Below are 17,392 nucleotides of genomic sequence, written 5' to 3'. Positions count from 1 at the left end.
TTAGTATGAATGAATTGGAATTGTTTTGTAAATTGTCATCGTTATTTTATAGAATTGATTTGTTGTTATCATACTTTAATTTAATTTCAAAATAAAATTAATTATCCTGATTTCATTTTTTTTTTGGTAAATTAAAAATTAACCAAAACTTAACACCGATTTTTAGTATTTAGAGTACATTATGTAATTGTGCTTTGAGTTATGTGTGCAACTGTGAAGACTGCAAGTGCATGTGTTGCGTGTGTTTGGAAAATAATTACCTAATATTAAGTATTTAGAATTCGATATATGTTCTTTAATTAAATAGTTTAAATTGTAGAAATGAGAGAATTTTAAATCTTAATTTTGATCCAAAATTAAATAATTTTTTTGTTGTGCCAGTGGGAGGGTTTGAAATCGAAGTCTCAAATTTCAAATTCAAAGAAGGGCGAACACACGATTGTAGACATAAATTCTGAATGAAGTTAAAAATGAATGGCCATGAGGTCACTAGTTTTAGCAAATGAGTGAATCTAGCAGATTAAAAAATGAATGGCCCGGTAATACAATCTAGCTGTATTTTTAATCTAACGCATGCGATGAGAGTTTCATTTCCTGATTACTAGTGTCGGTTTTTTTGTGTTCTACACTTCTACTTCACAGGACAGTAGTATCATTTTCCTGTCGAATTTTATACTCATTACGAATGTTTACTGATTGGAATTTAATACTATCACTTTTATTGGACAAAAATGGATGAATGTAGTAAGTATAATTTTTGCTTGCTTAGTACAGTTGGTGAGGAGAGAAATTAGATACTCCATGATTCAGGGTGTTGGTTACTGGTTAGAGTGAGAAGAAAGAGGTGGCTGCTGATTCATAGAATAAGTCAACAAAACCTTTTCCAGAATAAAATTGGAGCTTCATAGGTGATGGATGATGAATCAGAATCCGGTGGTGATAGACTGATAGTGATACTGATTCCTCATAGTGCGATGACACAGAATGATCCCAGGAGACTCAGTAACATCTTACTATCTTGCAACAACTGCACAAACTGGTCAAGTTTTGTCTAGTATAGAAAAAAACTTCAAAATGAAAGAAAGAAAACTGTCTGGTTTGAAATTTGATGGATACAATGGATGGAAAGTAATGTACATACAAACCTTTCTTCTCTTACAAATAATAATACATAGGCATAGTACTACATACATTTTACTAGTATATTACACTTGGAAGAAACACGGTTGAAGAATATAGTACTAGTATATAATAAATCTAGCTTGTTTCCAATTTTAACATAATACCACGCAGAATTGATGCCTGAATACTTGAATCAATCCTACTCAGGCCAATACCATGGTGCCAAACCCAAATATCACACATTTTCTCAAAGGGACGAGCGCCGCCATCTCCTCCAGAAGCTCCTTCTCTGAGACTATTCTCATGAAGGCGTCGAGTTTCTCTTAAAGATAGCGTACGCGTCGCTGTAAATCGCCACAAGACTAGCAAACACAGCCAAAGCAACCATGAACACACCCAAAGCCTTCTGTTTCCACGTCGTGATGCCATGAACGTCCCTGAACACCAACACCACAGTTCCAAAAAAAGGTCAGCACAAAACAGAACAATAGAAGACCGATTTCAGCAGAGGCGAGAGACGCTACCTTAAAACGACAGCAGCGGGAAAGATAAAGCCGATGCACACAGCAGTGGTTGCACCAGTGAACTGAAAGGCATCCCAAATGCTGGGAATGAAGTTGGCCCCCAAAAAGATGACGGACATGAGGGCGATCGTGAGAGAGGTGAAGCGCATGTTGTCGGCCGTGAGAGGGATGGAGGAGGAGGAGAAGATAAGGCCATCTAAGTTGAAGCGGAGAGGGTAGAAAATAACCGGGAAAACTAGCATGAGATGGAGAGCATAGCTGAGACGAACACCATCATTGAGCTGTGAGCTGAAAGGGATTCCGAGATCCGTGTCAAAGTTGGAGAGCACATCATCCAGCGTGGCATCACCGAACAAGAGGAAGCCGAAGAAGCTGGTCATCATGTAAATGACTGAGCAGAGCACCAGAGATGTTCGAACCACCGGTTTAATCAAGGAAGGATCATCTAGCTCGTTTTCAATGCTGTGCACTGCACCACCCTAATACTTGATTAATTCATACACCAATCTAACTAAATTCATCAATTCTTGGAAGAATTGTACCGTTGAAATGGCAGACGTAGGCAGTGACGAGGACAGGGACGACGGTGAAGAGACTCCAGATGGAATTGAAGTCGGAGATATCAGGGAGGAGGCGCGGCCACACCACGCCTCCTTGCATCCATTTCGCCACCACGATGCCCGCGGTTATTACTAGGAACAACACTGCTAGAAAAACAGCCACCGCTGAGGTGTGCCGCAGAGAATCTGCAACAAATTTCCAAATAAGGACTTGCATAGATGAGGCCAGTTTTGCACAATGCAGACAATATCATACTAATGTGAGTTTGAATGTGTCGCAATAAACCTCATATCATCTACTCCCAAAACACTTGAACATCAAATTCAACAACTTACCAATGCGCCTGAGAAATGCTAATGGAGTGAAAACCCCAAGTGTAGTCACCACAAGCACGAAGAGCCGGCCGGTCCACCAGTGCTGGCCGAACCAGCTCTCCATCAGACCGGGGTGATGAATTCCGCTCGGCGACGAACCGGATATCACATCCCCTTCACCATTCAATGATTATCAACACCAAATCAATCGAAATTTTTCAACAAAGAAAAAATCTGAAATCAAAACAACATACCGATTATAATCATGTAGACGATTAGCACTCCGATATTGCAGATGACGACGCAGACCTGCAGCGATTTCCGGCCGGCGGCGCCGAACGCGTCCCCCATGACGGCGCCGTAGGAGGCGACGGCGCCGGCTTTGCTGAAGCGGAGAAGCATGGATATGGAGATCTCCGTGAGGACGGCGACGAACGCGATAGCTACGATGCCGAGGGCGAGGCCGAGGACCTTCATGGTGGCCGGCAAAGCCATGATTCCGGCGCCGATTATGGTGGTGGACAAGTTGAAAACTGCTCCGGTGAAGGAGGCTCCGTTTGCTTCTTGGTGGGAGAAGCTGCTGCTCTCCGCCTTGTTGTTAATCAACAGAGGCGTTTTCTCATCGGCGATGGCGATGGCGACGGAGACAGATTCTGCCCTGGATTTCTTCGATTGGGTTTTGGGTTTCTTCTGGGTTTTGGTCGTCATCGATTTTGGGGGTGCAATGGAAAAATCTTTAGGATTGGCTGAATGACTCTTTGAGTGAGAGATAAAACAGATGCAGAGAGTACTATTCAGTTATCAATACTATGAGGAGTACTTCTCAATGCATTTATTTTTCTATTGTCGATTTCATAAAAGTACATATGAGCATTATCTACTTTTGGATATTTCTAGAATTTTATTTGCTCAAGAGACCCTTAAATTTGGTGTTGTCAAGAATGACAACATGCAAAACATATTGGACATCTTTTAGATTATTTTCGAGATTGAAATAATTACATTAAATCAAAGGGAAAATTAAATTTAGTTGGAATTTTTGGATTGAAATACTGTACCATGAATTGATACCATCAAATAGAGTGATTTAGTCGGCATTGTTACTTATGCTTACCAAGAAAGCAAACTTCAGATGAATGGACGACAAAATCATTATTAGTACATTATATTATCATGGCAAATTGGCAAATTGGCGAATGGAAATCGTTTTTTTCCCCTCAATAATGTTGGTGTATTTCATTTTTAATGTTAAATAGATTTAATGGAAGGTTGTTAGATTGCAGCTGCCCAGAAAGGGACAGGCAGCTAAGCTTTACATGATTTTAGAGTGTTATAATAATTGCAATTCAATTCCTTGGATCTGTTTTAGATTGGCCTTGCGGGCCCTTATTAAGTTGCTTAATTAATCACAATTCAAATTTAATTATAATAGGCTCACCAAAATGTGCCCCTGAAATTATTTACTGCTATAATAATTTTCATTTTCCCATTCTAAGAAACTTTTGTGCATTTGGCAGTAAACAAGAATAGGATATGCAATTTAATTAGTTCTTCACAATTGAGGTAACATCTGTCCATAGCTGTATGAGGTGAAAATGTCAGCAAATACTCATACGACATTAATCCGATCCCACCGTATAGGATCTCTCTTTCTTTCATACCCAAATATACACATCATAATTCAATGTATATGGATAAATGTGCATATTAATCCCATAAGGAAGAGAGCATGGACATATTAAAGCCATAGGGGAAAACTAATGAGGAAAAGAATGTATTAGCAGTCTATTTTAAAATTGAAAGTTGATTATTTCAACCAAGAAATGAAAATGTTTATTAGATTCGTCAATTAGATGGTTTCAAATTAGAATTATAATATACAACTGTACATACTTTCGAGAGAACGTCAGCAGTGGGGCACTCCGCGAGGAATTTGTCCCCCTTCTTTATACTCCATCGTAAAAAAAAACAAAAAAATAGACAAAATTATAGATGAAGCAAATTTTAATATATAACTAAGAGCATCTCCGATTCCATTCCAGGGGAAATGTAAAGTTAGAGGACTACCATATTTATCTTTTTTATATGAAAAGTCATTCTTTAAGAGGAGAGATATTTGAAAAGGTATTGGAGAAATAAAATCTTATAACTATCATATTTGTCTTCTATTAATGAAAAATCATCTCCAAGGGAGAAGGTATTTAAGAAGGTATTACACTTTATATTTTTTAATGTATTTTGTAGTATTATTTTATTTTTAAAAAATCAATTACCTTTCTATATACCTTTTTCCTTTGAAATGTGTTACTTTTTGAAAGTGTATATTTCACTTTTTTCGAAGGTAAATAGATGATATACCTCTTCCATTTACCTATTCTTGTTGGAGATGCTCTAATAAAGTAAGAGAAAGAGAGGAAAAATATGATGGAAAATAGGAAATAATGTTAGTGGATTGTAGGGTTTACATTTAGAATATGTGTAGGGTTAACATTGGTTTAAAACTTTCCATTTTTAGTCTTAGTCTAATTCTGGTTGACGATCCAAATGGTAAAAACTTGTCTATTTTTTATGGACAGAGTGAGTATTAAATAATATTATCAACTACTCCTAGTCCCTCTTCCATAAGATATACTCCACGTTCCACATCAGTACTCTCTCCATCCCATTAGAAAGGAAACATTTACTTTTTACCATGAGGTTTAGTGTTATTTTGTAGTAATTTATAGTGTGTGTGATATTTAGCCTATTGATAGAGTGGTGATATATGATGGTATGAGTTCAAATATCCCATATTTGAGTACACGATCATATATCATTAAGAGCATCCATAATGGGAGGAACTATAATCCACCACATCATCATTTAATAGTGCGTTTCCTCCACCTGCAATGTTCCGTCCTATCATTTTCAACACACTTTTTATACTATTTTTAACTTTTTTGTTTTCAAAAAATAAATAGCAATATATAATACTCTCACCGTCACCTAGAAATAGAAATACTTTCCTTTCTATGGCCAAATTAACCTTAGTAAATCTCTATTGGGAGGATAAAAATTTGAGGGCAATAGGTATTTAAGTTAGTTATGATGAATCCATGATTGGATTTTCAGTTTACCTAAAAATAAACAAATTCATATGCTGGCTAACAAGCTAGTTTATAGAATTAGTTATTCTGGGCTGCCAAGTAATTAAGCTTTTCCAAATGGACTTTGAATACCTTGCAAAAAAACCATAATCTGGTTAGTGGGCTTGAGCCTCAAAATATAGCCCATTATACCAACAACGTTTAAGGATTGAATTTAAAAGCCTACTCCTGCTTTCATCTCTATAAGACAGGCAGCTCTCTGTTATCACAATAACCCTAGCCGTAAATCTCAGCTCTCTTCCTAACTTCATTTTTTATCCGTTTTTCTTCAATTTTGTATTTTAATTTATGGATTTGTAGTATTAAGGTTTTGTTTTTTGATAAGCACAATCGGCCCTTTGCAGATGTAAGATAAAAATCTGCGAAGAAACTCCGAGAAGGTACTTTGGGTGCTATAACAATCTGATTTGGTAGAACAATTTGTTGGAATTTTGTTTTTAGAGTTTTCAGATTCTGTTTTGTTTTACCAAAACACAATCTTCTTATTTTCTCAAACTTTTTGTGCAATGGTGGGCTTAGCAAAATGATGAAATTATCAATCCGAATTTTCATGTGGATTATTCTTGATAATTATGGTCTTCAAAGTTCTCTGATTGCTTTGCCCACCATTATTATTTTATTTAAATACGGAAGCTAATAATTTTGTAGGATTTGCTTGCATATCTATCTGTTTTACATTTCCTTTAATTTTCAATACCTTTTCTTTTTAAATCACATTTTTAATTAGTTTTCCAATATTTTCTATCGCAATAAACATTGGATGATTTTTTCTAAAATTAACGTTGCAAAGCTTAAATTACATGTTTTCTTCTAAATTTCTAATTTAGGCCAAATAAGGAATGCTAATATTTGTGATGATCTAATGCGGGCAAGAGATGGATTTTCTTGGAACTGATGTCTTATTAAATCAAGCCAGTTGGTTTCTGCAAATTTTCAGTTTAAAAATCCAATCCCGGACGAATTATAGAATGATTCAGTTGCTCAACTTAAAACTCCAAGCACTCAAGCAAGCATCAAATATGGCCGTAATATGTGATTCTAAATGGCCAAAAATAATTAAATCATTACTATTGTTGAGCTTGGAAAGAGTACTAATTGCTAAATGATCATGACTAATCACTCAAATAAAAAAAAATTAAAATGATGATATATCATGAATGAATTGATACATTATTTCAAATAGAGTAATTTTTTTCATCCAAGAGTTAAATGAACCGGGAAACATCGCAATTAAAATCTGGATTTTGCATTTCTGCAATCATTATGACTTACTAATATTGGTTTAGTGATGAAGAACCAAACTATTTAAAGTCCTCCAATTCCTACTATTCTAACTTGGACAAGCAATTGTGCTAAACAGTTTGCAAGAGTAAAGGTCAAATGTGGTCCCAAATATATGGCTCTTTTATGAATTTGGTCCTGAAGATTATCTTTTTGATTATTTGGCCCCTCACAAATGAACTCGGACCAGAATCAGTCCTAAATCAATGAAACCGTCTAAAAAAGACGGTCAATGGCATTTAAACAGGTTTTGACCAAATTAACCATTTTAATTAATATTTTTAATTATTTCAGAAAAATATAAAAAAATTTTGTAAAAAACACATCAAATGACGAAGGACGAACACTTTCTTCATTTTCCTCTCTTCAGCGACAAACAGAGGGTCCCTCCGGCGACGACTGCAGTTCGTACAGGAGATAAAAATTTTACCTTTACGGGTCGAACGCGACTAATTTTGAGGCGGAGCTCGTACAGGAGGGTTTTGAGGCGGCATGGGTTGCGAAGGGTTTTGAGGCTGTCTTCCAATTTTTGCTAATAGAAATTAAGAACTTTAATTAGGTGTAACTAATTATAATTAGTAATTTAATTTGGTCAAATCCGGATTACAAGGCAATCACCGTTATTTATTAACGACACCGTTGATTTAGGACTGATTCTGGTCCGAGTTCATTTGTAAATGTCCGAATAATTAAAAAGATAATGTTTATGACCAAATTCATAAAACAACCATATGTTTGGGACCACATTTAGCTTTTACCCTAGAATTAAATATTTATGTCTTCACTAGTTGGCGTTACTTTAGCTCTAGGAGAACACAATACTATAAATCTATAATTAATGGAAACGAAAAGGCTACATGGAAAACATGAGAACAAGCCACACGGTACAAACTGCAAACCACAAACAAGCTCCCAAAAGATTCGATTCGAGATTGACAAGTTTATGCGCTCGTTTTATTGATGATTAATATATTCTTTAATTTAATTTTGTATTTTATTGTTAGGTTCAAATATGCCTCTTAATACGTATGTAATGAGAAATATTGAGTATGAAAGTATATTGTGTAGTGTGCATTCTCTTCTTTTCAAAAGTAGTTATGATTTGAAAAAGGAAAAAAATAGAAATTGGAGGAAAGTGAAGGTTGGTAGAAGATTTGTGGCTGTAATTAAGCATGTTATTTCTCATGTCACCTAAATGCTTGTATTTGATTTGCATGCACAGTACTTACTATAGCAATCTCCGTTAATTATATATACCGATTATAAAATATAAATTCTTCTCTCTTAGCACTCAATAAAATTAACCTGTGATATTGATGCGTAGGGTAATTAACTCTAGACGCGTATTTTACTATAGAAAATTGTGTCTAATCATAATTGGTATAGAGATTAAGGCAGTATCCATTATAATAATTAACTCAAGTTAAGCTTGTGGCTCATTATTTTTCCCGCATGGAATATTAGTATCATGTTTAAAGTGGCGTTTAGGTGGAGGATATAAAATCAACGTTGAGGAATGAGCAAGTGTTTAAAGTCTATTATTTTATTAGTTTAAGTTAACTATAGTGGTATTTTATTATCCACAATGACAGTGGATTAAGAGGAGAACATATTTAAGAAAGACTGAAATGGGGTTTAGATTTGCTTTTATTTTATTCTTGTGGGGAAAAAAAGCAGTGTGATCACCTTTACAAAATCAGACACACTAAAGGAAATTAATAAAATAGCATTTTGACAACGAAATAAAGAATAAATGTCAAATCATTGGAGAATAATTACTTGGTTAATACGGATTATCGATGAATTGTGTTTCAGTTTCAGAATTAGTGAAGGCTTATCCTATTTTGAGCCAATCAAAAAGTGATTACCTCAGCAGACAATTGATTTTATTTTAAAATATTCAAAAAAGGTGGGACTATCATAGTGGGGGAGAAAGTGGAGACAAACCACATAATATGATATGCTACCAAAAATTCTAAGTTTCATCATGGGATTATTTGTTTAACCATTTAGCAAAGGACTGAAGGAGAATTAAAAAATAGTGTCTTAGTTTTTTGATTATCACGAATGTATAGAGTAAAACATCTAGCAAACATTAAGGCTCGTGTGTTGAAAACATAACAATTATTCCGACTAAAACTATTTTTACCCTCTTACACAATTGATAATTATGGAGTATTAAAGAAAGGTGACCAATAGTAATATGCATGGCACATTTAGCCAAACATGAGTGAGTCCACCACTAAAGAAAATAAAAAGTTTTTAAGACTATATATATCTAGATCACCCTAGCTATTTCAATTATTTTATTTTTTAAATATCTTATTGATTTGATTCTTTTTCTTTGGTAAAATTAATTGTATAATTTCAATCAAACTTATCTATATTGATCCATATTCCGCTAGCTTTTGTATATATATACTAGTAATATATAAAAAGTAGTACAAATCTTGTTACTGTCGAAAATGATAACATATATGGTGGGGGAATAGTCAAAGATTAGTAGTAGTAAAATTCTTGTTACATAAGTATTGGTATGATATGATCATGGAACTTGTCCGATCCCAATTCTAATCTCATCTTTTGGAGATGCATATATTAAGAAAATGTTTCATAGTGGGGAATCACCTAAAACTGAAAACTCATTAAATAACTAGTATTTTTATAGAAATCAGTGGTAATAGAATATTACAACACTATTCTAGGATTTGGGCAGTCTTTTTTGATACAGCTGCTGCAGCATTTTTCTTTTTATCATACAATCTCTTCTCATTCATCATATTCATAGCTTTTTTTTTTTAAAAATACTTCCTCCGTCCAAAAAAAAATAGATCACTTTATGTATGACATGAGTTTTAATGTAGAATTAGTAAAGTAAGAGAGATGAAGAGAAAAAGTAGATAAAATAAGAGATATAGAGAAAAAATGAGTAAAGTATGAGAGAGAAAGAAAAAGTGGAAAAAGTACGAGTGATAAACTTTTTATTTTAAGAAAGTAATATATTTTTTGTAGACGTTCCAAAATGATAAAAGTGATCTGTTGTTTGTGGACGGAGGAAGTCTATATCGTTACACCTATATTCATAGCTAAAGTGGCCGCCGTAGAATGGATAGCAGCAGCTTTACATTTCCGATCCCAAGAATTGTGAAGTAATAATTGGAACATAAGTCCATTTATAGTATTTATTTTTTATTGTACTTTAATATTCTCGACATTTTACAACCCTTATAAAATATGTATAAAAAAGGGTAATTTTAAGTGACAAAACAAGGTAGATCTGATTCCTTCTTCATTCCTAATTTGTTGCTTATCCTGATTGAAAACTATGAAGCAAGTGGAGAAATTCCAAGACATCACCCTTCTCTCTATATTATGCTTCCGACCGCCTCCATCAAGGAAAAGACATTAACAAAGACTTTTTTTTTTTTTTTACCAAGTTTAGGATATCTGTCCACACCATTACAATACTTCATCCTCCTGAAAATAACTATACATATTACTATCGTGTGTGACACAATTAATTATAAAATACTAACATACGATTCGAACCAACTCACTGCACATGTTATCTTGAAAGCATATTATGTATAGTTATTTATCTGAACGTGTGTTATGAAGCATCAAATATATTCTTCATGCCTGACTAAACAATATGAAAGAGTATAATTCTCGCTTGATTGATGGGATTTCTGCTTCTATTGCACATTTGATTTTCAATTGCTTAGAATAATTGAAGTCAGCTACAGATTCACCTTTAATTGATATTATTTCAAATATTCTTACAACTATAATTAATATTGCCTAAATAGTAAATAATTCATCCAATGTTAATATCCCACAAAGGGACAGCCAGGAAAAAAACATAAATAAGTGGAAGCATGAAGAAAGTAGAGACAGCTTTGATTGAGGCCCTTTGACATGCCCAAAAGTCCTAAATGCCCTTACTGGATTATTCAAGAATCCCATAACACACGATACAATAATTTTAGTTATTTCTAATGTGTAGTAACATTAGTCGACCTTTTACACAATGAAACAAAATTTCGGATATACATGCATTCAAATTTCGAAAAATGTATATTGTAGATTATGGTACGTTGTTTCTTCTTTTTCTGAGGTCTTCACTTTTTCGCCTTACTTCCAAAGTTCGAATGCATTAATGAGTCGAAATTATTGGAGCATTAATTTAGGTATGAGACGCAAGCGAAGCGGACCATACACAAATTATAATTCTAGCTAGTCCTTTTTATCCAAAAAAAGTTTAGTGCCCTTTGAGTCATCAAATTACTATATAAAAATTGACATCTAACTTTCATGTACTTAGAAAATGATTTTCCATGACGATTGACCAGCATCAACTCTATGACCGATCGGAGAGTTCAATAATTTTTGAATTGGCTAGCTTTCTAAGATTGTATCCCTTAAATAATTGCATCCATTACACTAACTTTAATAGCCATTTAGTATAAAACAATTCAATGGAAAGGCTCTACAATTATAAGCCCCATATGTTTCAAAAACCATATCATAACAAAATGTTGCTCGATTAATTAGTAGTAAGACATTTTTCTTTCAATCAGACCACTTAATTGAGTAAGAGAGACTAGCTAGAGTGTGCATGTGTATGATTCTAAAGAAAAGGAGATGTATTATGTTTTCTTGGGGGAGTTTTGTTTACATTCAGATTCAAACGGTAGCAACATTACAAGTTATATGGACACATGATGAAATTAAACATATTGATGTGACACAAATTTTTGTGTGTTTTCTTTTGTAGTGACACATTGAGATAGCATTCCATTATTATGATATTACCCTTATGCACAGTCCGAGTCCATAAACATATGGATACATTTCCACCGTTATATATGAAACCGACAATCACAATTCAGAAATATTCTTTTTTCCTCTCTTTCTATAATTGCGATTGGCTAGACACACCACATGACAATATGTCTGAACCACTGGCATAACATGAGCATCCGCGGCTAATTAAGTACACACTCCTAATAATAAGTTAATGACTTTAACTAATAAAAAGTCTAGAAGGACATTTATTGTGATAAATAATGAAAAGATCTAAAACTACATTTTTGTTTATAATAACACAAAAATCATGCGGACACAAAATAAATTCCATGGAAGCTACTGGAATATAATATATATATATATAAGTAATGTCAAATCTCAAATAAATTCCATCCACAACACCAAACCAAACCACCCTATATATACACACACAAGAATCCATTCACTCCTCATGCAATTGTCTCTCCAAACTCCAAACCTAACTAAACAAACATGATCCCCCAACAATTCACCTCCTCTTCCAACCCCTCCATCTTCCCAACCACCTTCACCTCACCACCCCTCGACCTCTCCATACTCCACCAGCTCCAAGAGCTCACCCCATGCATCAGCAACAACTCCACCTCCGACGAGGCCGAGCTGAGCCTCCACGACGAGCGCAAGCAGAGGAGGATGCTATCCAACCGGGAGTCCGCCCGGAGGTCGAGGATGCGCAAGCAGAGGCACCTCGACGAGCTGTGGTCGCAGGTCCTCCGCCTCCGCACCGACAACCACAACCTCATCCAGAAACTCAACGACATGGCCGAGAGCCACGACAGAGTTGTGGAAGAGAATGCGAGGCTCAAGGAGGAAACAAAGGATCTTCAAAAAAAGCTCATGGATGTTCAAGTTGACAATTCATACTCCATTTTTAGTGATCTTGATGAGCTCTCTTGCAACAGTGCTCATCTACACAATGAGGACTCTTCCACTAATTTGCTTCATTGACTAATTAACTTACTTTAGTTTTGTATTACTACTCATGTAATCTTGACTTTTTAAATAATGCTGTTATGGACAATCCCATCCTACACCGGGAGTCTGAGGGAAGTTGGAAGGTGTATATAATCATGTCCAACTTCTAATCAATTTGAGGTCTTTTGGGAGTGGCCCAAAAACAAATCCGTGTGGACTTGACCCAAAGCGGACAATATCAAACGTCTGATGAAGTCGACAATCCGAACAAATGCAACATAGTTATTGCGAGAGTTTAATGGATTTGTTTTGCCCCAATTGGTGTTTACTAACTCATATAGTAGTTAGTAATTAGAGGGAAATTATTATTAGTATTGAATTAAAACAAGGGAAATGGGAGTATTGGTGGGGTGGGGAGATAGTGGCCCATAAGAAGCAAGTGTTATTTTTAAAGAAAAACCACTAAATATATTATTGCATCAACTTTTTATAACTTTATTCCTTATTTTCGAATGTTGAGGCCAAGAAGTGTTTACCATTCGTCATCGTACAAACAATTTACTGTTCAGGTGTTTCTGAGTGCTTCTTTTCAATTTCGTACTGCGTCACTAAATTTACGTTTGTTTGAAATAAGTATGTATATAATGTAAAATAGTTATGGGAAATCAAATAATATCCACCAATTAATTTCGTTTAAATTTTAGTCAACTTTGATTTAGTGCACCTCCCATTTAGACCATGTAGTCATGTACCACGTAAATTGTGGTCGGTAGCATGATTCAATGTATTTATTCTAAGAACAATTTTGTCGAAATTTCCGAAAAAATACTGGATACAGTTTATACAAATTAAGTTGGTTACTGTCTTTTATAGTTTTTAATTTTTACTATCGATAATGACAATCTCAAATAGAATTCTAGAATAAAATATAATTTTTAAGTGAGAATTATGAGGCCAGAAACTGTCAAAACCTGCCGGTGTTAATTATTGGTCCCTTTTGGAGTAGTGCATTCAGAAGTATAGGAACCACGGATTTATTATTCATGCCCATTTCAAACTTTGCTTTAATTAAGATAATTGATCAAACATAGAGGGAAATAATCATATAAAAAACGATGGCAGGTCTGCCAAAAAAAGCACATAAAAAGGACTCCAAAAACGTCGATTGGCATCTGCAAGTGGCAACGACAAATTAAACTCAAAAGGTGCAATTTTTCATATAAATAGAACTACCAATTCCGGAGAGACGAGGAGCATAATGAAATCAAAGTAAGAAATTTATTAATGTAGAAAAAGAATGAAAAAGTGTTGCTCCATCAGCTTAATATCAACACAACATCAATCGTTGACTACCGTTGAAATTCTGTTGACATTTTTCTGGAGGAGGATCCTCTGCTGTGGCTTATATCACAACAGGGGGTGCGGTGCTTGAAACGCCAAAATTTGTGAACAAAACGCAACAACTATACTAACTTTTTTATGTTTAATTCACATCATTTTAAACACTATTTTATTCAATTAAAATGTAAACCGAACTTAAAAAGGAAAGACGTTGGCATGTTAGAGTATTTTATTATATATGTTGACTTCAACAGTTATTCTTATTAATATTTTTTTTTTCTATTCACATCTTTTTAAATACCTCTTACTATTTTTAATTCTAACATACTTTGCAGTTGGAAATATTTGTATATGCTTTCTTTAGTAATTACGTACTTTTTAATAATTTTTTAAGATTAATGATTTCAGAGTAGCTAGACTTAGTGTTATAATTTAGTTTAAATTAATTTGTACCTAATTTTTTTATTTGAGGAATGATGGTCATAATTAGTTATTATTATATTCTTAATTTAATTTTATAGGTATTTTGAGTGTTTAAAGAAAAAGACGTGCCAAAATACTCAACAATTCTGTATGATTCAATTATAAATATAGGAACTCTATATATAAGTGAAAGTACTTATAATAATTAATGAAATATTATTCTTAAAATAAAAGGATTATGCAAAAATAATTAAAAGTAAACTATATACTAATTCCTATTTACTGCTGCAAATATAAATAACATTTTTAATAAGAATTTCCATCAAAGTTAACATGTATTAGTATAATAAAATACTCTAATATGCCAAAGTCTTTTTAATTGTGTTTTACAATTTAATTGATTGAAATAGTGTTTAAAATTATGTGAATTAAACATTAATAAATAGTACAGCTACTAATAAGAAATTAAGAAAACTATTGAAGTCAACATATATAATAAAATACTCTAACATGCCAACGTCTTTCCTTTTTAAGTTCGGTTTACATTTTAATTGAATAAAATAGTGTTTAAAATGATGTGAATTAAACATAAAAAAGTTAGTACAGCTGTTGCGTTTTGTTCACAAATTTTGGCGTTTCAAGCACCGCACCCCCTACTGTGATATAAGCCACAGCAGGGGATCCTCCCCCCATTTTCCCGTTAATACTTTTTTGTAATCTGTTGACATTTTTCAACGGTTCAGATCATAGTTTTGAGTTTGTACAATATTTAGATTTTTCATTTGATCACATTCCTATATATATATATAGGGATGTACTAGTATAACAACTAATTTTAAAGTTACAACGTACATCCAACCACGTGCTGCCATGTGGCACGAAAAATGCAATATTGTATACAGAAAAATGCAATACACATTTGTAGAAGCTATAAATGAATTTCGGCAGAGTGCATAGTTATATGCAGATTGCATTTTTTATTTTTAAGTTTTGCATTTTAGATATTGACTGTTTAAATTGCATTTTATATATAGACGGATTGCATTTTTATATGTAAAAATGCAAAACTTAACAATAAAAAATGCAATTTATGTGAAAATGCAAAACTCAACACTATAAAATGCAATTTACATACAACAAAAATGCAATCTGCGAAAATGCATGTACAACTAGATTGCATTTTTGTGTTTAAAATATTGCATGTTTTGTGCCACATGGCAGCACCAGATTGGATGTACATCTTGACTCTAAATAAGGGGGCACCCTAGTGCTCCCCTATATGTATATATATATATATATATATATATATATATAGGGATGTATTCATATCCTTCTTCCATATAATGTTCTATTCTCCTTTTTAATCTTGGCCATCTATTTTCTAAATCTAATGGACGAAATTAGATGCTGATTTATACTTTTTAATTAATTAAAAAAACTAATAAGGGCTTTTAGGGTAATCACAACGCAGACGGTTATGGTAAGTGCTTGATTATCTCAATCCAAAGATTCTACAAAATATTTTTTCTCTTCTTCCGGTATTCTTCAATCTTTCTCCATTGCAGAAAATTATACAGATTGCAGCGGTTTTATTTCTCGTGGTCGCCATATTCGAGCAGCCCCGTATCGTGCTCGCTATATTATCATTTTCGTGTTCTTGAACAATGGAAGAAGGTAATTTTAGATGAATTTATTTTGTGATTAAACTGATTCAGTGTGACTTGAAAACCCTTTGTTTGGTTTTTTTGTTAAATCAATAAGCAATAAGGTTTTCGCATGGTTTCAGCATTAGTTTTGAGTTCTTCTAGGGTTGAGTGTTTATTTTTTTTCGCAAGGTTTAAGCATTAGTTTCGACTTCTTCTCGTCGTCGCCATATTGGAGCAGCCCCGTATCACGCTATATTATTGTTTTCGTATTCTTCTAGGGTTTGTTGTTTATTTTGTTTTATGTGCTGCTGTGTTGTAATTCTGGATTTATATAATGTACGAATAGTACTGTGTAATGTATTCTTTCTTATATTTAATGTATGGTTCATATCATATAATGAAACTAAATTCTAATATGCTTGTTGTCTTGATATTATGTATAGTGTTTGTTATACTTGAATGTTCTCCACAATTGAAGCCTGTGGTTGGTCAGAAGTTCCAATCCCTTGATTTTGCTTATGCGTTTTATGATGTGTACGCCCGCACCGTCGGTTTTGATACGCGAAAACAAGGAATGAGGAAGGCAGCGGACGGTGTAACTACTAGGTATTCTGTCGTATGCAACAGGGAGGGTAGCAAGAGGTCCATCCTCCGGATGTTGTAAAGACCAAGGGTCATGCTAGCAGCTCCGCGAGCCAACTGATTTCAAAGAGAGAAAAGGCTGTAAAGGAGGCTAGTAGGCCTCTTAGACGTTGTAAGGCGTGCGATGAGTTGGGACATCACGACTCTAGAAACTATCCAATGCTTAAAGAGATGGCGAAGGAGAAAGAGTTTAGTAAAGGCAAGAGGAAAGCTTGATGTGTTTTGTACCTAAAAAATTAGTTTTCGTTTTGTATTCAGTTTTATTATTTGTTTCGTTGTCTTAGTTTTATTATTTCTAGCGCTGTGAACATTTTATGCATAATAAATTTGCATTTTTCGGGAGTTAATGTGCATTATCGAACAATAGCCTTGCATTAATAATGATTTTCTGTGCATTACTCCCTTTATTTATACCATTATTCCATTACTTTGTTAACGTGCATTATCGAACAATAGTCTTGCATTAATAATGATTTTCTGTGCATTACTCCCTTTATTTAAGTACAGAAAGTTAAGTGCTTGTAGACAATAATGTACAACTTCGTTACTAATAATGTACATTAACAGACTAAAAATGTATAATTATTATGCATAAATTGTTGACAGTGGTAGGATTAATAACACATTCG

General features: G+C 33.9%; 1 protein-coding gene, 1 non-coding gene and 1 pseudogene across 2 annotated transcripts; 2 read left to right on the top strand and 1 right to left on the bottom strand.

Moving 5' to 3' along the window:
* Window positions 1-1,075: 1,075 nt before the first annotated feature.
* On the bottom strand, window positions 1,076-3,386 carry LOC125216211 (amino acid transporter AVT6A-like). The gene is made up of 5 exons (XM_048117868.2): window positions 2,776-3,386; window positions 2,543-2,695; window positions 2,189-2,392; window positions 1,647-2,115; window positions 1,076-1,559 (listed from the first exon to the last, which is right to left on the bottom strand). The coding sequence occupies exons 1-5, from the start codon at window positions 3,227-3,229 to the stop codon at window positions 1,424-1,426; spliced, it is 1,416 nt and encodes a 471-aa protein (XP_047973825.1). The 5' UTR covers window positions 3,230-3,386; the 3' UTR covers window positions 1,076-1,423.
* A 2,798-nt stretch (window positions 3,387-6,184) lies between these two features.
* On the top strand, window positions 6,185-6,265 carry LOC125217196 (small nucleolar RNA R160). Its single transcript, XR_007175617.1, has one exon. It is a non-coding gene; the product is annotated as a small nucleolar RNA R160 (small nucleolar RNA).
* A 5,902-nt stretch (window positions 6,266-12,167) lies between these two features.
* LOC125216212 (basic leucine zipper 43 pseudogene) lies at window positions 12,168-12,817 on the top strand (annotated as a pseudogene).
* Window positions 12,818-17,392: the final 4,575 nt, after the last annotated feature.

This window comes from Salvia hispanica, chromosome 3, assembly GCF_029641045.1.
Source record: "Salvia hispanica isolate PSC_SH4W2 chromosome 3, Shi_PSC_v1, whole genome shotgun sequence".
Lineage (NCBI taxonomy): Eukaryota > Viridiplantae > Streptophyta > Magnoliopsida > Lamiales > Lamiaceae > Salvia > Salvia hispanica.
Note: the sequence above shows the minus strand (reverse complement) of the source record. Positions and strands in the feature narration are given on the sequence as shown.